The sequence below is a fragment of the Notamacropus eugenii genome, chromosome 5 (assembly GCF_028372415.1).
Source record: "Notamacropus eugenii isolate mMacEug1 chromosome 5, mMacEug1.pri_v2, whole genome shotgun sequence".
Classification (NCBI taxonomy): domain Eukaryota; kingdom Metazoa; phylum Chordata; class Mammalia; order Diprotodontia; family Macropodidae; genus Notamacropus; species Notamacropus eugenii.
The window spans coordinates 10,953,652-10,979,899 of NC_092876.1; the positions used below are offsets into that span (position 1 = coordinate 10,953,652).

The 26,248-nt window shown below is 36.2% G+C and overlaps 1 protein-coding gene and 1 long non-coding RNA gene across 2 annotated transcripts in view; one reads left to right on the plus strand and one right to left on the minus strand.

Moving 5' to 3' along the window:
* Positions 1–25,581, plus strand: part of LOC140503333 (uncharacterized) — a 56,091-nt gene extending 30,510 nt beyond the window's left edge. Inside the window, exons 2-3 of the long non-coding RNA XR_011966774.1 lie at positions 3,732–3,938; positions 25,235–25,581. This is a non-coding gene — a long non-coding RNA (uncharacterized lncRNA). The remainder of the gene's footprint in view (positions 1–3,731; positions 3,939–25,234) is intronic.
* LOC140503330 (ubiquitin-ribosomal protein eS31 fusion protein-like) lies at positions 16,075–16,521 on the minus strand. The gene has a single exon (XM_072607215.1). The coding sequence runs from the start codon at positions 16,519–16,521 to the stop codon at positions 16,075–16,077; it is 447 nt and encodes a 148-aa protein (XP_072463316.1).
* Positions 25,582–26,248: the final 667 nt, after the last annotated feature.

Here is a 26,248-nt window from a genome sequence, read left to right on the forward strand (position 1 = left end):
TCTTATGAGAACAAGGTTCACTCATTCCCTGTTACCTACTCCCTCTACCCCACCACTGTTAAAATTTTTTCTTACCCCTTTTATGTGAGGCAATTTACCATAGTGAACCTCTCTTTTTCCTTCTTCCATTACATTCCTCTCTCTCACCCTTTAATTTTATATTTTATATATCACCCTTCATGTTCAAATCACCCCGTGTCCTCTGTCTACATATGTATGTACATATGTATAAATTTATGTGTATATAACATATAAACACACATATTTCTGCATATACGCATATGTATATATGTATGAATAAGGACCTTCACTGCACTAATTCTGCCTTACAAGTTTGTCTGCTCTTTTGATCCACTATAATTATGGGATATCGGAAGTTCTCCACATTTCTTTTTCTTTCCTACATTATTATGACCCATTTCTCATCCATTTTCAGAACCTTACTCAGATGCTAAGACCATCAACTATCTCCTCCAAAAGTCCTTTGTTTACATTTGTTTTTGTTGTAGTTATCTGTTCAATATTTAGTTGTGTCCAACTTTTTATGACCCCAGAGAAACTGGAGGAGTTTGTCATTTCCTTTTCCATCTCATTTTAGAGAGGAGGAAAGTGAGAGAAACAGGGTTAGGTGAATTGCCCAGAGTAACACTGCTATGAAGTGTCTGTGACCAGAATTGAAGTCAGGAAAAGGACTGTTCCTGACTCCAGGCCCAGTCCTTTACCCACTGCACCACTTAGCTACCCATGTTTGTTTTAACTGTCAATACCCTTTGACAGTTTAAAAGTCTAGAGAGATACTTCTTTCTTCTCCTTATATCTTCTCCCTTTATATCCCCATATCTTTACAAGGGTTGAATGATGTACTTTGTTCTCATAGAAGACCAAAGTCCCACCACCATGCTGGAGTCAATTTTCAGTGTTTCTGACTGTGACTGAATAGTCCAAAACAAGCTCAGAATACTGTCCTGCAGGTCAGGTACCAATAGACCATGTGAACATTTCGGGTGCATATTGTAAATTTATTCATCCTCCCTTTCTTTTGAGTTCTTTCAATTCTCATTGGGTCATAGAACACAGCACCTTCTCAGATGTGGGTATGTCATGCTAAGCAATCCTGTACCAGTGTCCCCCATGTCACAAATAAATTCCAAAATTCTTAAGAGAGACCTTGAGAGTGTCCTTGTATCACTTCTTCTGACCACCATGTGAACACTTCACCTGTGTGAATTCTCTATCAAATATTCTTTTTGGCAACTGTACATTTTGCATTCAAACAACGTGGCCAACAGAGTTTGAATGCTTAGGAGTGGAGTTCCAGAACAGATCTCAGTGTCTAGCAGCTTCTCCTGTCATGTGATCTTCAGAATCTTCCCAAAACCAATCAAAGGGAAGCAATTCGGTTTCCTGACATAGCACTAGCATACTGTCTAGCTTTCACAGGCATACAGTATTTGTTTTCAGTGATCAATTTTTTCCTGAAATGATAAGTTTTAAGGCAGATATTAATAAATTTACAAGAAGCAGAAAGACATTCAATTTAGCAAACATGCGTTCAGCCTGGCCATCTTCCTGGTACCCTGGTGGGGAGGACAGTTTTGGTGAAACCTGGGAAAGTTGTGTGGCTGGACACAGAGTGAAATGAGCAGGAGCAGGAGAATAATTTATATGATATTAAAGCATGGTTACATTATACAGCACTGAGAGACTTCAGAACAAAGTTGAATGCAGTGACCACCATGATCCAAGGGAATCATTTAGAGACTTGGCTAGCAACCTCTGTTCAGGGGTCATGGACTCAGGAAGAAGAAGGAGATGTCCATTTGGGGGCCAGAACTGTGTGGGAATTCGTTTAATGTGATTACGTATACATCTTGTAAAGGGTTTGTTTTGCTTCAAGTGTGGGTTAGGGAAGGTTTGAGGAAGAAAAAACCAATGCTCACTATCTTCAAAAATCATATCTAAATTAATTGGTGAATTCCATTGGAACATATATCAATTTCCTCAGAAAAGTCCTATTTTTCCTCTTCATTACAATTGTTCCCCCTCTTTTGTTCAGAATTAAATTCATGGACATCTTCATTTCTTGTATTTCCTTTGAAGCATTTTACTCCATGAGAGTAATCTTATGTCTCTTCCCTTAGAATACTTTGAAGTCTGCTATGCCAAAATCTAGGAGTTTTGTCCAACTGTGCCTTGATATCCTCTTCTTACAGAAGAGAAAAAATCCTCTTGGTTAGAATAGTCACTTCTTTCCTCCAAAGATTCTCATAATTTCTACCAAAACAACTAGTTCTTCCCAGCTAGTGAGAATTGGGTCCAAGATAGATTTTCTCCCTGTTGTTTCTTCTATTTTTTGATGGATAAAATTGCCAAAAAGCAATTTTGTAAGTTATTCCCGTCTCTGTTCTTCTCAGAAAGAGACCAAAAGTTGTTTGATTATCTCCCATTTCCCGTTGCTACTATATCTTACCTTTCTGCCAGTCTTAGAATCTATTTCTCAACAATCTCATCTATTTTCTTTCTCTTTGCAGGTGGTCTATAGAATGTAGAATTTAATGTGAAACAATTTCTGTTTCTCATTCTAAATGCCCCTGATGATGCTTCCCCCTGTTCGACATTTGGTTGCTGCATCAACTCATATGTGTAGACATTCTCAGTATATCTTACTACTTCATGGTCAGATTTTACACACCCTATTTCCTTTAACTAACCTATATTCATAAAGAACCATGATATGATCTTGGGTTTCCTCTCAAAAAATGTCAAAGTCATCCATGTGTTCCATTTTGGCCTCTCCTATCATGGTCCTTCCTGCTCCTTGACTGAATTTTGAGAATTTGTATATGAACTCATGAAGCCACGTATTTTACTGTTAGTTCCTATCTTGGGTTTTGTATCCTTTGAATTTATGGTTATTTCAACTCCTATGCTTCTCTAATGCTACTCCTATCACATTTACATTAAGGGTATATAAAGTAAGTCTGTTTCCCCATCCTCTTTATTAGAAAATCTTTTTAATTAGATTCATGAGACTCATGGCAAATACAATCTTACTCCCTTTGTTTAGTTATGCTCCATTTCTGGACTGTAGTCTTTTAACTTTATCTTAAAGGCTGTAATCCAGAGCACCACATTTTATTCTTCTAAGCCAGGAATTCATTTTGCACATTACTTTTTCTCTTAAGGACCTCTTAACTTAAATATTCAATCGCAAAAGGAGGACAGCCAGTGCTCCTCTTATCTTTATATTCTTGCTTAAGATTTCCTAACAGTTTGGCATCTTGTTTAGGTTCATTCTGGCAGAATTCCCCAATTCCACTTGAAATCCATTGACTGAGTATCTATCACTGATTGGATAAATCTTAGGATGTTCTCTGTAATGGTTCTGCATATGTGACCCAAGCAGGTACTCTTTGCTTTTGCTTTCAGTTTTCCAATCAGGTGCTTCAACATATCTGAGCAGAAAATCCACAACTTTTATTAGTCTTCTCTTCTTCCTCTCCCCCTTTGTGTATTACTTGATATCCTGTGGCTTTCTGATGACAATATTGGGAAGACAAGAACGTCCTTCTCCCATGGAGCGTTTATTTCTTGAGGCTCAAATTCATTTATTTCTCTTCATTCCTTACTACTCTTCTCTATCTCCCATGGAAAACAGCCTCTGGACTTTAGATATCATATGCAAAAGAGCCCCTATTAACATACTTTCTCTTTTCTGCTCTCTCCATTAGGAACCCAATGAGACCCTCAGCCTGATTCACTGTAAAGGGGACAGCAGCTTGGTTCAATCTACCCCTTTCTGGGAGTGGTTCCCTTGGATAGAAATAGGAGGTGGCCAGCATTTGATTTACACAAAAGAAGAAAATGGACCCCAGTTTTATAGCACTCACCTCCCCCTCCAGTTCTTCCCCAAATCCTATTTCCACAGCAAGGCCAAGGTGAGCAAATTAGAATTCTACTCAGGGACCTCGATACTGGTATGATAATACCTACAAGTTTCAAAGGTGCATGCCTGATCTGTTTCTTTCAAGGACTGAGAGCAAGTGGGAGCCACATCACACAAGAAACCAAATGCATTTTCTTTCCCCACCTTCCTATCCATCCTATGTCAACATAGCCCTTTAATTCTGTTGGCCTTTTATTTAAGTCCACTCTGTAGCTCCTCACTGCTTATGGCTTAAAGACAGGAAGATACTGTTACGTGAAAAGTTATGCACAATCTACTTGTAGGCTTTGAACGCCACGTTAACTCTCTCTACTCACTATCATGCATTAATTCGACCTTCCAGACATCGTTCCAAATAGCTTTCCAGAATGATTTGAGGACTTCATAGTGACATCAACAATGCATTTAAAGCACTTGGTTTCCCCCCCCAACATTTGTCATCTTCTAGGAAAATTAAACCATTTCCAATGTATCCTTACGTACCTTGTATGTTCACAGCTGTTTTTATTTGCATAATTGCCATGTTGAAAAAAGATCAAGAAAAAGAACATGTGAAAAGTGCTTCAATCTACACTCAGATCCCATCTATTATTTCCATAGACTTGGATAAAAATATTCATCCGTCGTCCATGGAAATTGTCTGGAATCACTGTGTTGATTTGGAGCAGCTAAGCCGCTCAGAGTTCATCGTTGTATAAAGTTGCTGTTAGTGTATAAAATGTTCTCCTGCTTCAGCTCACTTCACTTCGAATTAATTCCTAGAAGTCTCTAAAGGTTCTTTTCTGAAACTATTCTGCCCATAATTCCTTATGGCTTAATAACATTCCAATGCACTCATCTACCACACCTGGTTTAGTCGTTCCAAAACTGATAGACAACCTCTCAAATTTCTAAGTCTCTGAGACTACAAAAAAAGAGCTGCTATAAATTTTGTACATAAAGTTTCATTTCCTTATTATTTTATCTCTTTGGGATATGGGCCTAATAGTGATATTGCTGTGTCAAAGTGTATGCACAATTTTATTTTCCTTTGGCCATTGTTTCAATTTGCTTTCCAAAGTGGTTGAATCAGTTCACAACTCCTCCAACACGAGCTCAGTTTTTCCACATCTATGGCAACATGTTATTTTTCTTTTCTGTTATATTTTCTAGCTTGATATGTATGAATTTGCTTGAAAGAGTTTTTTTAATTTGCATTTTCAAATCAATAGTGATCTGCAGTTTTTTCTTTAATTATTTATAGCTTTGATGTCTTCTTATGAATACTGCTTGTTCCTGTCCTGTGAACATTTGTCACCTGGAGAATGAGCTGAATGCTTATAAATTTGACTCAGCTCTTCCTGTATTCAGGAATTGGGACTCTATTTGGACAAACAAAGTAATTCCCTTTTCCTCCAGTGATATTAAGGTCTTTTTGTATAGTTCTTTTGTACATTCTTGACATACATTCTTGATTTCTTCCATTTTTGTTAAGTCCCTACTATTTTTGTCTGCTATCATGCCAATTTCTACATGAAGTATGCCCTGGATACTTTTTGTTTTAATTTATGCAATAAAGCAAATATTTCCATAACATAATACATAAAAGAATGATTGTACATGGACATGCAAATCTGCTGTATACAATTTGCCATTCTTTTCAAATATACAATGCAATTATCATGTAATTATCTTTTTCTTCTTCTTTTTTCTTCTTTCCTTTCCATGCTCCCCTGAGATGAAGTTCAGAAGACTTCTAAAGTTCTTCAGAAATATATGTTGTTTCCTCAACAACCAGGATGAAAGTGAGGTTTCAATATTACCAGCTGTCCACCTCCACCTCTACTTGCCTTTCTGTATGAATTCTTCCCTTCAAGTCCCATTTTTATGAGAAAAATGTTTCCATTTGCACTTTTTGTAGCCAATTTTGTGTTTTAGTATCACTTGCTTATACTCAATGTTGCCCCAACTTTTCTTCCAAAATCCCTTAGAAATGATAAGAGTTTTAAGAATACTATTAATATCAATAACTAATAATTGCTAATATTAATAAACTTTATTTTCTACAGGGAAACAGTTTCACCTTAATCAGTATTTTATAGTTAGTCTTTTATGATTTCCTTATTTTTCTTCTGGTTCTTTTATATAGAATTTCTCATTGAGATCTGTTTTTTTTGCAAGCAAATACTTTAAACTCTTTCAGTTCATTTAATGTCCATTTTTATTTCAGTCAACGTTAATGAGTGAGGGACATTTGTGTAGAAGTCGTACAGGAAAGGATAACTCACAAATCTTTTTTTTTTTCTTAATAATATTCCCCCCCCCAATTAACTGTAAAGATAGCTTTCAACTTTCATTTTTGTAAGATTCTGAGTTCTAAATTTGCTCCCTCTTTCCTTTCTCCCTCCCCAAGAGAGTAAACAATCTGAAATAGGTCTTATACACACAATCACTTTAAACATATGTCCACATTAATCCCATTAGGAAAGAAGATTTTGAAGAAAAGGGAAAAACCATGAGAAAGAAAACAACCAAAGAATGTGAATATAATATACTTTGCTCTGCATTCATATGCCATTTTTATTTCTCTGGATTGAGTCTGCATTTTTCATCACAAGTCTTTGCAACTATCTTGATTTAGCTCAGTCTCTCATAGGCGATCATCACAGAATGTTGTAGTTACTGTGTACGCTGTTTTGTTGGTACTATTTACTTCCCTCAGCAGCAGTTTATGTAAGCCTTTCCAGGTTTTTCTGAAAACGACCTGCTCATTATTTCTTAGAGAATAATTGAATTCCATTACATTCATATACCTTGTTCACCCATTCACTAGTTGATGGTCATCTTCTCATTTTCCAATTCTTTGACATGACAAAAAGAGCTGCTATAAATATTTTTGTACATGTTGGTCCTTTCCCCCTTTTAAATGATCTCTTTGGTACACAAAACTAGTAGTAGTATTACTGGATGAAAGGATAGGGTATTTTAAATGTCCATTGAGCACAGTTCCAAATTCCTTTCCAGAATGGTTAGAATGGTCCACTTCACAACTCCATCAAAAATGCATTAGTGTTCCACTTTTCCTAATCTTCTCCATTTTTTTTTATCATTTTCCTTTTCTGTCTTATTAGCCAATTAACAGATGTGTGATGGTACCTCAGAATTTTTTAATTTGCATTTCTCTAATCAGTGGTGATTTAGAGCAATTTTTTAATACAAGTAGAGATAGCTTTAATTTCTTTAGTTGAAATGTGAATGTTCATATCATTTGACCATTTATCAATAGGAGATTGACTTTTATTCTCATGAAATTGATTTGGTTCTCTATATATTTTAGACAGGAAGCCTTTATGAGAAATGTTTGCTGTAAAAATTGTTTCCAAACTTTCTACTTGCTTTCTAATTTTTGTTGCTTTGGTTTTGTTTGTGCTCAATCTTTTTAATATAATGTAATTGAAATTTTCCATTTTTCATTTTATAATTTTCTTAACCTCTTGTTTGGTCATAAATTCTTCCCTTCTCCATAGATGTGGCATACAAGCTATTCCTTGATCTCCTGATTTGATTCTGACATCATCCTTTATGTCTAAATCATGTACTCATTTTATCCTTATATTTTTATAGAGTGTGAGATGTTCATCTATACCTAATTTCTGGCATAGTATTTTCCAGTTTTCCCAGCAGATTTTGTCAAATAGTGTAACTCACATATTTGATATTGGAAGACTGTATTACCTTTTGTTAACTCCTTCTATCGTTCCCCTCAAAGGTAGTTCTCTACTTGGCTTCAAAGATCAGTACCTTTAGAGAGTCCTGAATTAGTACTACTCTGTTGTGAGGTAGAGGGGGAAGACCCTGAAGCTGCCTTTCCCAGGATGATCATCACTCCAAGCTAGATTCATTGTTTTCTACTGGTGCATGCTATCAGTTGCTACTGGAGTACATTATTTAGTACTAGTCTAATGTCTTTGATGAAATGATCATTAGAAGTGGGTGGGAGGACAAAGAATGAGATAGAAATTCTAGTGCAACACACTCCTCTTAAGAATAATTTCTTTTTGTGACAGAGCTAAGATCATGGAACAAATGGAGGCACTGACCTGAGCTTTCCCAGATTTCTGTCCAAAAATACTTTAAAATAACTCTTGAAAAACAAATGAACAAAAGGACAAAGTGAAAGAACTTTTGTAGTCAAGAAAACTTAAAAGGTCAGCAGGAGTAGATTATCTAACAAATATGAGAGTAAAGCAGAGTGCAGATTAGGTAACACCCCAGGAAGAGAGCAGCAGGCTCATCCTCAGCAAACCAACAGCAGCTCTTTGTGGAAACTGAATCGACAACAGTGGCCTCCAGAGTTGTTAGCCTACAGATATTAAAAGTGTTGGATAACTAATGAGAAAGAAACTCTATCATTCCCCTTGATGACATTGGGTGCATGACTCTGTTGTATTTCTTATATGTGGTCTTGGTGTTATCCTAGGTAGTAGGTGAAAATACATTCCTTCCTATTTGGGAAGATGATATCATAATTCTTAAGAATTTTATCATTTTAGGGCAGTTACATGGAGTATAGATGGAATGATATCATATGTGTGAATTGAATATGATTGAATATCTTAAAAAATAAAATTAAACTTTGAGAAATAGAAATACACTGGGAGAAGAGGGAAGACTGAGATAAAAATTATCTCACATAAATATTGAACTAATAATGACACAAAATATCTTCTTTAGTGGAAGAAATGATGCTCTAAGATGTGGGGTGGGGGCTAGTGCTTGAACCATACTGTCATCAGAATTATCTCAAAGAAGGAATAACACATTCAGTTGGGTATAGAAATCTAATTGCCTTATTGCAAAGTTTGAAAGCAAGGAAACTATTTAAGAAGGGTGCTGATAGAAAGGGCATGGATTGAAGGAAGTGATAGTCTGAAGCAAAACACTTTTGAGGATGGAGAGGGTGAAAAGAGAGAAAGTTAAACAAATAGAAAATGGGATGAAGGGGAAATATACAATAATGTGGAAAAAATTAATGATAAGTTCCTCTGATTAAGTCCTCATTTCTTAGATACGTAAGTAAGTTAAACTGATAAGAATACAAGTCATTCCCTAAATGACAAATGAAGTAATTGAAGCTAGGTATAATCATAAAAATGCTTTAAATTAGTATTGAAAAGAGAAATGGAAATTAAAGCAGCTTTCAGACACCTCTCCATACCTGTCAGATTGGCTAATATCATAGAACATAATGGAATGGCAGAATAAATGTTGGAGGAATATGGAAAATTGAGATACTAATAGCTTAGCAAGATGAGTAGATTTGTGGACTGATTCAAACATACTGGAGAGTGATTTGCAACTGTGCCCAAAGGGCAATAACACTGTGCATGCCATTTGATCAAGAAATACCCCTACAAGGTCCCAAAGTGATTAAAAAACAAACAAATAGGAAACAAACTACACATACAAAACTATTCACTGAAACTCTTCTTTTGTGGTGGCAAATAATTGGAACTTTAGGGAATGCCCATTACTTAAGGGATGGTTGTGTCAGTTGTGGTATGGGATTGTGATGGAATGCTATTGTGTTATAAGATATAGTGAGCAGGATGCTTTTGGAAAAAAATGAAAAACTTACATGGACTGTTGCAAATTGAAGTGAACAGAACCTGTAAAACATTTTACACAGCAATAACCACATTGTATGATGATCAGCTGTGTATGACATAGCTCTTCTCAGGAATACAATGAAGCAAGACAATTCCTAAGGACTTTCCAAAGAAAAATAGTACCCATCTCCATGGAAAGAACTGATGGAGTCTGAATGGTGATGGAAGCATACCTTTCTACACTTCCTTTGTTTTTCTTTCATTTTCTTTGATTTCTTGTTTTCTTTCATAATATGCCTAATATGGAAATATGTTTGTCATATCTGCACATATAAAACCTGTATCAAACTGCTTGCATTGTCAAGGAGCAGGGGAGGAAAAGAGGGATGTAAACACCATGTAACAGCAAATTTTTAAAAAAACAACCATCATAATTGGTTTTTACATGTAATTGGAGGAAAAGCTAAAAAAAAAAAGTTTCTTTTCAGGATGAAAGTGCTTGTTTCCAACTCTTGAGCTTCAACCATCTGACATAGGGTATTGGTTTTACATTTCTTTGACTGCATTTATTAACTGCCTATATCTTTTTATCTCGTATGCCTAATTAGGGATAGGAATTGAAGGAATGAAATGACTTAGACATTCATATCAGTATTTTTTCTTAATCTAATCAGAGTTTCAACCCTCATAAAGTGATATAAGGGAATATACCATTTTCTTTACATCTTTATTTACACATATTCCATTGATATAATTGAGATTTCTAATCCATTAATGATTCAATGAATTGGGGTGAGGCTATTCCCAGCCTTATATTTCAGCAAGGAAGAGTTCGTGTTTATTGCTCTTTTCCAAATTCATAATAATAGGAAGGAAATTTTAAATATAAAATGAAAAAAAGATAAGTTCAAGACTAAGTGAATACTGAAAGATTCCATTTAATGGGATAATGTCAAATCTAACACCAATGTATGTGCCTAGGGTGCTGTAAGAAAAGTTACCAATTCCTTCAGAGATGAAAGAAACTAGGGGAAATAAGGAAAAGCTTGGTAGAATCAGTTAGCCTGGAAGAGAGAAGGTGCTGTAGGTGGAGTCAAGGTGAAAAACAAGCAGATAAGGAGAAAAGATAAGTAGATGGGCATGATGAGGTCATTGGCCACCCCATTAGGAGAAGGACAATTCTGAACCAGAGAAATAATTAAATATAGTACACTGTACCAGGATTTAGAATAGGAATGTATGCATGAGAAGTGGAGATAGAGATGGTAGAGTTCCTACTGGAATAGTCTAGTAGTAACCAGAAAGAAGGTGCTAAGCAAGCAGTTAAAAGGAACCAATCCATTTTTTTTTTAAATTGGGTGGTATGAGAAGGTGCAATTGCTTTGGCTGCCTATAATGATCCTGATTTCTATTTCAGATAATTTTTGTCATGCACAATCCTAGAGATGTCGTTGTTTCTCTTTACAATTTTTCAAGTGTTAAAAGTATTGGAGCCCATAGACAATTTTTCTGAGATGTTGGAGATGTTCCCTCAAGGAAATGGTGAGCACATCAAGGGCTAGAAGCTCTTCATCTTTAGAACAAGAGCCATTTTTCTTTCTAGTGGGTTTATTCCCCCAGGCACACGTAGCCTAGCATATGTTCTCATAGTTTCTCCCTAGAGATTTGTAAGCCATGGACCCCTAGGGATATGGAGCCCCTAAATCAGGAATGACTTGTCTAGAACATACATGGGACACATCTCTGGCTGAAAAATCATAGTCAATAGCCCTTGAAGCTGAAAGATTTCCTGGAGTTGGAATAATCAATTCACTTAACTTTACCTTGAAAGAAAAGTATGGTCCAGAGAAGGCGATGGACTTAGCACCATAGAACCTCAAAGCTGGAGAAAGACCTTCACGTCCAACTCACTCATTTTTCATGTGGATAGACCATGGCCTACCCATGGGAAGAGATCTTTCAAACTTGGCAAGCAGTTATTAAATGCTTCTTATGTGCCAGGCACTCTACTTAGCAGTGAAAAAACTGAGAAAGGCAAAAAAAAAAAAATGATAATCCTTGTTTTCAAGAACCTTACAATCAAATGAGAGAGATAACATGAAAGCACCTATGTACAAGTAAACTTTAGATAAGGTAAATGGGAAATGATCAACATATGGAAGGCACCATCCCCTTAAGGAGGATCTGGAAAGGTTTGTTGTAGAAGGTGGTTTTTCAGCTGGGACCTGATGGAAGCCAGAAAATTCAGGAGGCAAGGATGAGAAGTGGGAGAATTTTCAGCCTTGGGAACAGAGTCTAAAATGGCATGGAATAGGGAGATGGAAGATGTTGCCTGTAAACTGCAAGGAGGCCAGTGTCATTGCATCACAGAATATGTGAGTGGAAGTAAGTCATAAATAACTTGGGAAGGTAGATAGGGCCTAGGTTATGAAGCCAAACTCAGTGTTTTATGTTTGATCCTGGAGAAAATCATGACCTAGTTTCATGTTGAATGGGGTAGTGTTAGGTAGGATGATGGATTGTTGAAAACTGGACCTGATCAGACTTCTGCTTTAAAAAGAGTCATTTTGTAGCTTTTCAATATTTGTTGCCTTCGAAAGCTACTGTATTATGGCAGACTTGTAGAATCAGGCCCATGCCTCATGACTCTTAAATCTAGGGCTCTTTCACTTAAAACATGGCAAACTTAAAATTCTAACCCCTGCTCTGGACATCAAAAGTCACCTTTTCCAGGAAACTTTCAGTGACTCTTTCCCTTAAGTAGAAGTCATGACATAATCAATGTGATCTCCCACATTACTAACTCTATGCCTCTCTTGTGGAAATCCTCAATTTTTTTAAATTTTTGTTACATTTCTCATCACTCAGTCCTGCCCCCATCTCGAACCCAGATCCATGAGGGTGGAGTTGTCTCTTGTTTTTCTTTCCATTTCCCACATTTAACATGACATATCAAAATGTCACTCTGGTAATCCATATGCCATTTATTGACTCTGAAAACCTGGACAAATAATTTTACCTATCTGTCCCTCAGTTTCCCAATCTGTAAAATATTGTTAGGCTGTATGGCTTTAGAGATCCTTTGCAGCTATAGAGATATGTTCTCATCTTTATATTTTGTCACAAAAACCTGATCAGTGTCAGCATCAATCAAAACTTTGTGTCTGAGTAGCCCCTGAGCAATATTTGGTGAATGAACGAGGTATTATTGAACGTATAAATGCAGGAACATGCATGGTCAAGGGACCTCTCTTTCCTTCTGCCTCTGCAGTCCCATATAGATCTTGGTTTGACCACATCTGTGGCTGGCTGTCCCTGAGAGAGAATGACAACTTCCTAATCTTGACTTATGAGGAACTTCTGCATGTAGGTGCTCAATCTTCCCTTTCATTCACCTCATCTTCATCTTTTCTTCCCCTCATCTTCATCTTACTTTACCCTTGTCAGCTTTTTTCTTCTACCTTTCCCTTGAATTGGTCGATTCACTCTCCTTAGATTCTACCCTCTCCTTTTCATATCTTTCCTACTTTCTGTCTCCATCTCACTGCTTTTATGTGCCTTTGCCTTGCAAAACACTAGAACAGAGAAATTTTTGGTAAAGTACTCCTTGTATTGCCCATATATCCAACGAAATGGAAGAAAGGAGATGGAATGTTTTAACTTTTGAGTATAATTCCATAAATACAAAATACTTTAGAAGGAAACATAATAAACATAGAGGCTAATGAAAAGCAGAATAAAGTTAATTTAATAAATTTCATTTCAGAGTAAGCATTAAATAAATACAATCACTTAGGTACAATTTGATAGCTTTCTCACTAACAAATCAACTTTTGTCAATCAAAGAGAAGACCAATTCATTCATTAAGGCCTTCTCTTAAAGATAAACTCTTTTGGGGCTGACCAATATGGACAAAATATATGTATGTATACACAGGTATATACACACACATGTACATGTATATGCACACATATGTACATAGATACACACATATGCCTATGCATGTATATATGTAAATTGCAGTTCCCTCTGCTTAAATTTTTAATCATTGTTGCAGGCAATTTTGCTCTGTCTTCCCATCATTTCTAGTTAGCAAAACCCCCTTTTTTCCTCTCCTGGACTCCTTTGGTCTTTTACTTTCATTTCTTTCTGGGAGTACTCATCTTTCACATTTTCTTTCTTTTCTCCACTTACTTTTCTTCTCTTTCTTTGGAAAATATATGTTTTCCTCTTCTTCCTTTCTCCTTCTCTTCTCAAGTTCCTTAATTCACTCAAAATATCCTATCATAATATATTCCTCATTCACTATGCCTCATTCCCTCTAAATGTATCCTCCCCCTTAGTTGGGGTCTTAAGTCTTTCCACCTATATGATCTCTAAAAGGTCATCAGTCTTGCTCCAGTTTGTATTTCTACTCTTCCCTATCCTGAACTTATCATTTACCAGTCGATATTAGACTGTCCTCTACTCTCAAATCCCATGAGCCCTTGTCCTGTTGTCATTTATGGATTACCAGACACGAGTCAGGTTTCGTTTTCATCTTTTGCTTCCTAGAAATACATGGTATGTAATTCCAATTCATCTCTCATTACAGCGTCAAAATTCTTTTATTCTTTGATAACTGATTCTTTAGGGCACTCTTCATAGAGACTTTTCTCCTTAAGCTTTCCCCTTCACTAATCCCTTACTGTCAAGCAAGAGACTTAGCTTTGTAATTTACTGGAAAAATGCAAGCCACTTGCCATAAGCTTTCCTTTTTTCGCTCCTCTGCATCTAAAAAATCCCTTGGTATTATTTCCAGCCCCCATAAGGGTCCCAGAGGGTCCCAGGGGGTGCAAGTCAGAGGCAAAGCCTGTTCCCGTGGGAACGGTGCTGACGTACACCCTGGCAGAAGCTCTGTGTGACCCTGGAACCTGATGTTCCTGCAGATACTGATGCTCTGTACAGTAAAGTTACAAGTGAGCCTGGGAACCCAGGAACTAGCTGCAGGAACAAGATAAGCTTCCTTCCTTACTGCTGGTGTAAGGATGTGGAATAGTCATGAGATGGTGAAGTAATGGGATGAGCTCAGCATGTATGTGATTGATGGATACAGCCTTTATAAACCCTAACCCTCAGCTGAATAAAGGGTTGTTGCTTGCATCATCTTGTCTCTGGTCTCCTTCCTTCAGGGCCCACAGATTAGAGGCCTGTGGGTCAAGGGGATCCAGGGGGCTCAGGCCCTGACCCCGAGCACCCCCCCCCTTTACTTTAATCTCAAATGAAGAATTGATGTTTCTTCTTGCCATATACTTCCTCACTTATGCCCTTGATGTCATCTTCCACAATACATAGCCTTTCTCATCTTAATTCTCCCTACCTACTGATTCATTCTTTGCTTCCTACACTTAACCAGTCATTTAACCCTGTTACCTGCAGTTTCCTCATCTGTAAAATAATAGGGAGAGGCAAATGACAAGCCACTTTAGTATCTTTATTAAGAAAACTCCAAAGGGGTCATGAAGAGTCAGACAATCTGGAATAACTGAACCATCAATAATGCTTCCTACAAGCATTCTAGGGAATCTCTACTAGCAAAAAAATGAATTGATCCTACCATGACACTGTTGAAATTTTGTTATGTGAGCCTGATTAACCACATGGTTAGCAATCTTGCTTGCCTTAAGAACTATGTGCCAGCCAGAACATCCAAAAGGACAGCCAATTACCCTTTAATTTCATTGCTTTAACTGTAATCTCATTTCTCTATAATGTGGCAATAAGGGGTAAACTATGGCTAAGCTAACCCATTCCATTTATTTTTCATACTTTAATATGCACTTTCTTATTTTTTTAAAAAAAAATTATTTGTATTCAGTTTTCACCATTCAATTCCTTATACATACCCTGTCTGCTAACACGCCATCCCTTCTGTTATCCCCCCCTTTCCTTTTGCATTCCCCTCTGCTTTCCTCTATGGTAAGATCAACTCCCATACCCAATTGATTGTTCTTGTTATTCTCTCCTTAAGCCAAATCTGATGAAAGGAAGGTTCACTTATTCCCTCTCACCTTTCCCTCCTTCCCCCCTTTGTAAAAGCTCTATCTTCCCTGTTTTATGTGAGATGATTTACTACATTTTACCTTTCCCTTTCTCTTTCTCCTAGGACATTCCTCTCAACACTTAATTTTCTTTTTTAAATATCATCCCTTCATATTCAGCTCACCCTATGCCCTATGTCTCTGTATGTTTCTGTATAACTCTCTGTCTCTGTCCATACATGTATATATATATATATATAATATATGTATACACATATGTGTGTGTGTGTGTGTGTGTGTATACATACACATATTCCCTCAACCTATCCTAATACTGAAAAATGTCTCCTGAGTTACAAATATCACTTTTCCACAGAGGAATGTAAACAGTTCAAATTTCATAAGTCCCTTATGGTTTCTCTTTCCTGCTTACTTTTCCATGCTTCTCGCTTTTTGATTTTTTATAATTGTTCTTTTTTATTAACACATACACATTTACTTGTCTTCTGGCTTGTTGAATCAGTAGATTAAGACAACATTTGCCACAATAATGTCTATCAAAATGGCTAGCTGTAAGACTCCAGCACCATATTCATCAGAAGGGCACTCTCGTCGAAGGTGGCTAATCTTGCCAATCTCATCAACCTTATGGTACTTCAGAAGACGAAGGTTAACCTTCTTTCTTTCATGCTTGTTATTTTTGGGAGTGGTGTAAGACTTCTTTCTATTCTTGGCACCACCATGAAGCCTCAGAAGAAGATGAAGGGTAGATTCCTTCTGAATGTTGTAGTCAGAAAAAGTACATCCACCTTCCAGTTGCTTCCCAGCAAAAATCAATCTTTGTTGATCAGGGGGAATACCTTCCTTATCTGGTATCTTGGTTTTGACATTTTCAATAGTATCTGATGGTTTGACCTCAGGGGTGATGGTCTTCCCCCTCAAAGTCTTTATGAAAATCTGCATCATGGCATGAGATACACCTGAGGATAAAGGAAAGGTAAAAGGGATGGTCAAAGGCAGCTTGTGGGAAACAAGGAGTCTCCACCATGGAGTGGGATGCGTGCACACTTTCTCATGCTTCTCTTGTTTCTTTTATTTGAAAGTCAAATTTTCTATTCACCTCTTGTCTTTTCAACAGGAATGGAAGAAGTTCTCTATTTTATTTAAATTCCATTTTCCTCTGAAGTATTATAGTCAGTTTTGCTGGGTAGTGATTCTTTAATTCAATTTACTACTTGATTTAATACTACCTTGATTTAATACTACCTCCTTTGACCTCTGGAATATCATATTCCAATTCTTCTCATCTCTTGTTGTGGAAGCTGTTAAATTCTGTGTTCTCCTGATTGTGTTCTCACAGTACTTGAGGTGTCTTTTTTTAAACTGGCTGTATTAGTTTCTCTTTGGCCTGGGAACCCTAGAATTTGGCTATAATATTCCTAAGGGTTTTTCCTTCTGAGATCTCTTTTAGCAGTGGTTTATTGGAATCTTTCCATTTCTATTTCACCCTCTGGTTCTAGAATATCAGTACAGTTTTCCTTGATAATTTCTTGAAAGATGATAGTTAAGCTCTTTTTTTTTTTTTTTTTTTGTCAATCAATCATGGCTTTCTCCTGGATCCATTTTCCAGGTTAGTTGTTTTTCCAATGAAATATTTCACATTGTCTTCCATTGTTACATTCTTTTCATTTTTCTTTGATAATTTCTTGACTTCTCCTGAGGTCATTAGCTTCCATTCAGATTTTTAATGAATTGTTTTCCTCAGTGAACTTTTAACCTCTTTTTCCATTTGGCCTATTATGCTTTTTAAGGTATTTTTCTCCTCATTGGCTTTTTGGATCTCTTTTTGACATTTGGGTTAATCTAATTTAAAAGGTATTTTTCCTTCAGCATTTTGAGGGTTTCTTTTAGCAAGTTGTTGACTCAATTTTTGTGGTTTTCTTGAATCACTCTCATTTCTCTTCCCAATTTTTCCTCTAGTTCTCTTAGTTGATTTTCAAAATCTTTTTTGAAGTCTTTCAGGGCCTGAATCAAATTCACAAATTTCTTGGAGGTTTTGGATGCAGGAGCTTTAGCTTTGTTGTCTTTTTTTCTGGTTGTATGTTTTGATCTTCCTTGTCACCAATGATGTATGAAAATTTTTTATCAAGTGTGTTTCTTTATCTTATTTTTGCTCATTTTCCCATCCAATTACTTGACTTTTGTGCTTTTTGTTAAGTGAGGGGCTCTGGAAGCAATCTCCTATTCTGCACTGGCTGCAGCAGCAGTGGCTTAGTCCATGGCAGTTGCTGGGGTTCAAACTGAGGGTAGGACTTGACCACACTCCCCTTATAGCCACTTGAGAGACTCTTCCCACTGACCCGAGAAACTGTGTGGTTTTTGTGGGTTTTGAAGTCTGCAAACTGAAGCTGCTGGCAGTGATTCAGTCCCTAAGGCTGGTTCCTGCTCCATCCATGTTGACACAGTTCATACCAAACTGTGCTCCACTCTCAGTCAGGTATGATAGACCCCTCCTATCAACTTTCCACATTTTCTTGAGTTGGAAATTTGGTTCAGTCTGTCATTTTGTGGCTTCTGCTGCTCTAAAATTTGTTTACTGTAATTTTTCACAATTTTTTTGAGGGGTTTGGATGAAGGGATGTAGCAGGTCTCTCCTTCTACTCCACCATCTTGGTTTTGCCACTAGATCATCCTTTTTAAAGAAAAATGCTTCTATAAGGATTGTCTTTCCCTTATTTTGAAATTGGCCTGGCATGCCAGGAAAGGGTAGTTGGTGTTTTGAATTTCTGTTCCCAGAAGCATTCAAAGTACTTAAGAAACTCTTTTTAATGAAGAAACTCTTCATTACTGAAGAAAAGTCCAGCACTCCCTTTTTCTTTTAACATTCTCAAATCTCTTCCTATAGTTTTCTGTCTCACAGTCAGGTTCCCAGAAAAAGCTGCTGATCTTGTTTCCTCCATTGCTTCTACCATCATGCACAATTCTCTCTCATACAGGAGACTCTTCCTGATCTCCTCAGCTGCTAATGTGCCCTCTTCAAAATTATTCTTATTTTGTTTACAATTTGATTACTAAAATGTATACAAAATGTTATACTGATTCCTTTCAGAATTTAAGTTCCATCATATTAAAAACCATTTTGTTTTTCATTTTATTCTCAGTGTCGAACACTATAGGTGCTTAATCAATCTGTGATGATGTGTTACCTACTCTTCTTTCTTCCATCCAGTTCTTCTTAACTCTTTTTTCTCCTTCCACTTCAGCTGCTCTTCCTCTTCCTCTTCTTCCTCTCTTCCCTCCTTTCCAATAGCCCTTGAAGTCTTCTGCCTTTGCCCCTTTCCTTCTAATTCTAGTTTCTATCCTTCTTCCTTTTCTATTTATTTCATTTCCTGTGTTCATCCTCCTCTCTCCCTTTTCCTGTTCTTACTCCTATCACAACCTTATCCCCTGATTTCTTCTCACTTAGATTCTTCCTTGTTAATTGTAGTTTTTTCTATCACTGCTTTCTCTTACGTTGTGCGGTCTTTACACAGAATATGGGGAGAAATGTGGGTAAGATTTGTCGTTTCCTGGGAACAATGTTGAAGGAAGAAGAAATAAACTTAGTGATAAAGAATGTTTCCTTTTCTGTCATGAAAGACAACAAAATGTCCAACCATTCAGTCCTACCTGACTATATAATGGATCTCAGCCAAGGAAGCATAATGAGAAAGGGTGGGTAGGAGCCCTAGAGATAAGTGTCTTTCCACACTTTTGCTGAACACAGCAAGTCACACAAGAGGCTCCGAATACACTACTAGAGAACAGAATAAAAAGTGATCAACATCTTTATTATACCTATGCTGCATATTAGAGAGCACAGTATTTACCCATGGATGGGAGGAAAGGGTAATTCAGCAACCTATCATGCATTTACTCTTTTAAGGAGATCTATTTGTTTTCAGGAACTTTAGTTCCCAGAAGTCTTAGCAGGCCATCCCAAGTGTCACTGTTTCTCTTGCATTTGCTGCATTTGGGTAAAGGCATTTATATGCTTTATATTTGTATAGATTTATATTTATATTTATATTTTTATATTATTTTATTTATAATCATACAATATTTATATATTATTTATGTATTTATATATTTATATATAATGAATGAAATGACCTCTGGTCACAAAATTCTTTGTCCCAGCAGATTCAAAGTATGTCATCATGTTTAAGGCTTACTCTGAACTCCTGAGGTGAAATCTAATGAATCTGGGAAAGTCTGTCAACTGGCTTTGCTAGTGTTTTCCTGTGGAAGTATCTGAAATCAAAATTTGTTACATCCATAGCTGAACTCTTTGTATATCCATAATTCTTATCTTGAACTTCCTCATTGTCATCAATTGAGATATCGAATAGAGTATCCTTTTTAATAATCATGCACAAATGTCCAGATCAATTGCTGTCATTCTCCAACCAACCGGCCACTTGGGTCAATCAGTCACTATTCCTTTGACCAGCATTCTATTTTTAATGGAAGACGTTCCAAGTGGTTTTATTAAATATATAAATTAAATATATATATATGTATATATACATACACAAAATAATGATTTTACTATTTAAGTGAGTTTTGAGGAATTGACCAAAATATTCCTGTTCATTTGAGCCTTTATCTGAAAATTGCATGTTCTTCCTATGTAAGCTTTCCAACATGGATATCAGAATGCTGAATGTTCTGCAAATTGTTGAAGTCAAACTCAATATCACGGAGGCTTTCCAGGAAACTTCTGATACTGTCCCTTTGTTCCCTCTACTCCTCTATTACTTCAGTTGCACATCCCAACCAAGAGTCAAAGCATTCCTCTTTTACCTTGTGGAGAGAACTTCCTGAAGAGAATCCCTTGTAGCACTTCCTTTCTATAGACTTCTCAGTGTTATTAACTGACATTTTGTTAGTTTACATACAAGACCTAATGATTGTAGCTACAATTGACATATCTTTCTCTCTGTCTCTATCTGTTTCTGTCTCTTTCTCTCTGTCAGAAGACTATGGCAGGCCCTATCTGGATGTACTGGAAGTGTTCTGGCTACAGATGCCCAGTGAGAATTCATTTCCCTTCAGCCCAGAGACCATCTCCAATCCTATTTCCATTGACTACCTTCTTCTTTTTTCTTACTGACTGGTCACTGAACTTTCATACATATTTTTACAATAGGGCACCTAAAATTCCCAATTATTTCTGAATACTTGCTACCTTCTCATCATGACTGATTGTTTCCATGGGTCAGCATTCTCATTTCCTCTTAAGGATTATGGGGCCTTGCCATTAGTGCTGAATCTGAAAAAATAAGCAGTTCTTCTCATGTGATAGGCCTTCATAACTCTGTTGTCTTCCGCAATGAGAAGATGAGCTCTTTGAGAAGACTAGTAACTTTTGAAATACATACTGTACAACATTTTATCACCTGCAAATTCAAAGGAAAAACTTCAGTTTTATTTTGTGCTTTACAGTCATGTCTATAGCATGGTTAATAAGAGATTTGTCAAGGTCAGAATTTATTGAATATCAGTTTCTGCCAAGAAATAGGAAAAATAATCAAAGATCTTTAGCCATTGCTTGCCTTGCTACCACAAGTAACCATAGATAGACCCAATTCTCAAAACAGAAAACAAAAGGGAGGATGGAATATGGGAAGAGGAGGAAAGAAAGTTCTGAGATGTATCTCCACCAGATGGCGGCACCCATTTCCCAAAGCCCTATTCACAGAATCAATTGTGTAGGCCAGGAATTGCATGGCAAATTCATCTATATGAAGCCATGGCTCTTGAACTTCCATTAAAAGATTCATTTTATCACTGAACTTCTTCTTTTTTTGAGGTTTTTTTTTCCCATTATATTTTCATGTATTTCATTAAATATTTCACAAATAAGAAAGCTTAACAGTAATTTTTTTAAAAACATAGATTAAAAAATTCTCTCCTTACCTTTCATTCTTGATCCCTTCCTTGATAAGTGAAGCAGTTTAATAGAGATTATATATGTGAACTCATGAAAAACATATGCCCATGTTGTCTATTTCGATGATACAAAAGAAAGCATCCTCAAAACACCCAAGAAAAATAAAGTAAAAATAGTTTTCTTTGATCTACATCCGGAGTTTATCACTTCTTTCTGAGAGAGTAGATAGGATTTTTCATTATTAGTCCTTTAGAATTGTCTTGGGTCACTGATTTGATCAAAGTAGCTGTCTTTCGCCATTGATCATCATACAATATTGCTGGTACTTTGTGCAATGCTCTCCTAGTTCTGCTTACTTCACTTTGATTTAGTTCATAAAAGTCTTCCAGGCTTTTCTTCAACCACTGTGCAAATCATTTCTTGTGGCACAAAAATACTCCATCATATTCATCTACTGCAACATACGGAACTATTCCCTACCTCAAGGCATTCCCCTCCATTTCCAATGCTTTTCCACCTCAAGAAGAGAACTATAAACATTTGAGTACATTTAGGTCCTTTTTCTTTTTCTTTAATCTCCTTGGGGTGTAGAATTAGCAGTGGTATTTCTGGGTCAAAAGATATAAATAGTCAGTTCATAGTCCTTTAAGAATAGTTTCAAATTGCTTTCTAGAATGGTTGAATCAGTTCATAACTCAATCAACAGTTTAATAGTATTCCAGTTTTCCTACGTCCTCTTTAATTGTTGTCATTTTCTTTTTTTGTTTCATTTTAGTTGATCTAGCTGTAGGGTGATACCTCAGAGTCTATAATGTGCACTTCTCTAATCAATAGTGATTTTGAGTATTTTTCATATGAAAATGGATAGTATTGATTTCTTCTTCTGAAAACTGCCTGTTCATTTTCCTAGAATATCAGCTGAAGAATGTTGGATATTCTTATCAATTTGACTAAATTGTCTATGTACTTGAGAAAGGAAGCTGCTATCAGAAAAACTTGCTGTAAAATTTTGTCCCAGTTTTCTGCTTTCCTCTTAATCTTTCCTGTGTTGGTTTTTTTCTGGAAAAAACTTAAAAAATTTAATATAGTCAAATTTACCCATATTAAATCTTGTAATGCTCTCTGTCTCTTGTTTAATCATAAATTCTTCCATTATGCACAGACATGAGAGGTAAAATTTTACACCTTCTTTCAATTAGATTGTGTACCCCTTCATGTCTAAACCATATAATCATTTTGACCTTATTTTGTTATTCATTTTGCAATGTTGGTGGAAACCTAGTTTCTGCCAAACTGTTTTCTAGTTTTTTCAGCACTTATTTTTAAATAACTACTTGTTCCAAAAGCTTGGACCTTTGGGTTTGTAAAAGACCAAATTACTGTTGTTAATTGTGTACCAAATCTATTCCACTGATGAATCTATCTATTTCTTAGCCAGAACCAGATTGTTTTCATGATTACTGCTTTTTAATACAGTTTGAGATCTGGTGTGGTTAGACCACATTCCCTCACAATTTTTTTTCAGATTCCCTACATATTCATGACCTTTTTTTCTTAAAGTCAAATTTTCTATTATTATTTTTATTAGCTCCATGAAGTAATTTTCTTTAATTTGATCCAACTGTCACAGAATAAATAAATTAATTTAAGCTGAAATTTCATTTTTATCATTTTGGCTCATTCTTCCCCTGAACAATTAAGGTTTCTCCATTTTTTCCATCCTATTTTGTGTTAAAATCTTTTTGTTGTTGAGTACCTATATCTTCTTAGTTTGCCTTGGCAACTAAACTCCACAGTATTTCATCTTGTGCACAATTACAATCAATGGCATTTCTCTTGATATCACTTCCTTGTAGACTAGATTTTTAATAGGTGGAAAGGCTGATGATTTACATAGCTTTGTTTTATATCCTCAGAGAAGTTGTTTATTATTTTAACTAGTTTTTGTAGATGAGTCTTTAACCCTACCATCACATCATCTGCAAGGGGATTGGTTTGCTTTCCATAATGCCTGTTCTCATTCCTTCCATTACATTTTATTCTATTCTTGCTATAACCAGCATTTCTAGTACATATAGTATACTAGAAAGAATAATAATGGTGATAATGGGCGTGTTTGTGTCAACCCTGGTCTTACAGGGAAGGCTTCTAGCATATCAGTACTTATAGTGTTAAGTATATAATACTTAATATTTTAAGGAAAGCTCCATCTATTCCTTTCTTTCTAGTGTTTTTAATAGAAATGAGTGTTGTTTTTTCACAAAAGGCTTTCCTACCTGAATTGAGATAATCAAATTATTTCTGTTGGTTTTGTTATTGAAATGGTCAATCGTACTGATAGTTTTTCTAATATTGAACTAGCCCTGATTTCCTTTTATATATCCTACCTGGTCTTGGTGGAAGATTTTGGAGATTAATTTCTGTAATCTTATTGCTAGTATTTGAGTTAAAAATCCAACCATTATTCATTATTTAAATTGGATTGAGTTTTTTGTTCTCTGATTTTACTACTCCTTTTTTAAGTATCTGCACCATATTTTGCATCATAAATGCAATTTCATTGAATTCCTTCTTTGAGTATTTTTCTAAACAGCTTAATTAGTATTGGACTTTTTGTCATTAAATGTTGGATAGAATTCACTGATGAATCTATGTGATCCTAGAGAATTTTTTTTATTAGGAAGCGCATGGATGGATTGATCAATTTTTTTTTTCAAAATAAGGTTCTTTAAATACTTGATTACTTCTTCAGTTTAATTTGGGCAATTCATATTTTGTTAAACATCATCCTTTTAAATTCCTTTAATTTTATCTTCATCAGTGGTGCATTCACTCTTCATTTTTGATACTGGTAACTTTATTTTCTATTTTAAGAATAACATTCACAAGTGGTTTGCCGATTTTACAATCTTTTCCCAGAAAGCCAGTTTCTAATTTTATCATCTTTATAAAGGATGATCTCTCCTTTGATTTTCAAGATTTTCAAATTGTCCTAAAATTGGGAACTTGACATTAATCCTTTTTCTATTTCATTTAGTAGCATGCTCAATTCACTCTTCTCTTCCTCTTTTTATTGCTGTACACAATATATGAAGATACAAATTTCACCTTAGGTACTGCTTTGGCTGTATCCCATAAACTTTTGTACACTTTCTCACTGATGTCATTCTGTTTAACGAAATTCTCTGTTGATATTATCATTTGTTCTTTGACCCACTCATTCTTTTGTATTAAATTATTTATTTAGTTTCCAAGTAATTTTAATCTACCTTTCTATGAATATTTGTTGAATGTAATTTTCATTGTATTATGATTTCAAAAGGATGCATTTAACATTTTTTTCTTTTTTCTCATTTGGTTGTGAGGATTCTATAGCCTGATAAATGGTCAGTTATTGTGAGAGTGCCACGTACAGGTGAGGGAAATTGATATGCGTTTCTATTTCCATTCAGGTTTCTCCAGAGGTCAGCCATGTCTATTTTTTTCTAAAATTCTGTTCATCTCCTCCACTTCTTTATTTATTTTATAGTTAAATTTATCTAGTCTTAGAGAAAACTTGGGAAAGTTAAGGCCATCCATTAGTATAGTTTTCCTGTCTATTTCCTCCTGTAACTATTTTATTTTCCTTTTAGAATTTGGATGCTATGGCGTTTGGAGCATATATTTTTTAGTGTTGACTGTTTATGGTGTCATTTGTATTCACTGTTTATGGTACTGTTAAGTAAAATGTAGTTTCCTTTTTAGGGCAGCTTGGCGTTACAGGAGGTGGAGCACTGGGCTTGGAAACAAGTAGACTCATCCTCCAGAGTTCAAATCTGACCTCAGATACTTAATGGCTGTGTGACCATGGGCAGTTCACTTCACCCTGTTTGCCTCAGTTTCCTCACCAGTATAAGCAGTTGGAGAAGGAAATGCCAAATTGCTCCAGTATCTTGATGACCTTAAATGGGGACAAACATAGTGGCAGATCACTGAAAAAACTGAAGAACATGTCTTTGAATTAGACATGCTTTTGCTTTTACTTTGTTTGAGATCAAGACAACCACTTCTGCTCTTTTTTAAACCTCATTTGAAACATAATAGATTTTGCATCAGCCCTGTATTTTGACTCTGTGTCTCTTGGCTTCAAGTGTGTGTTTTTTAAAATTAATTAATTTAACTTTTAACATTCATTTTCACAAAATTTTGGGTTCCAAATTTTCTCCCCATTTGTCCCCTCCCTCCACCCCAAAACACCGAGCATTCTAATTGCCCCTATCACCAATCTGCTCTCTCTTCTATCATCCCTTCCTTCCCTTGTCCCCATCTTCTCTTTTGTCCTGTAGGGCCAGATAACTTTTTATACCCCTTTATGCCAAGCCTAGAGGCCTGTATTGGGCTACCCGAGTCTTTCTTACCTGTCCAGGTCTTCGGCTGGCCACGCCGGATGCACGTATGAGAGAAAGGACGTTCCAGAGTCAAACAGGGGTTGAGCTTTATTACAGGGTTTCGGTTACAAGTGCAGGGGATCTTCTTTCTTAGGACGAAGAGGGGGAGATTTCCTAAGAAGGCTAAGCTTAAGGGAATGGAAGTAGAAGTACAAGAGGGGAGAGAGGGGGAGGGGAGAGAGGAAAGAAAAGAAGCGGAGCCCTACTTTTCTCTTTGGCTCCACACGTGCTAAGAGAGCTTCTAGGCTTCCTCAATCCTACTTAATCTTCAGCCACACAGTTTGCATCTCAATACCGTGCTGTTAGGTAACTAGGTGTGCTCCAATCCGGG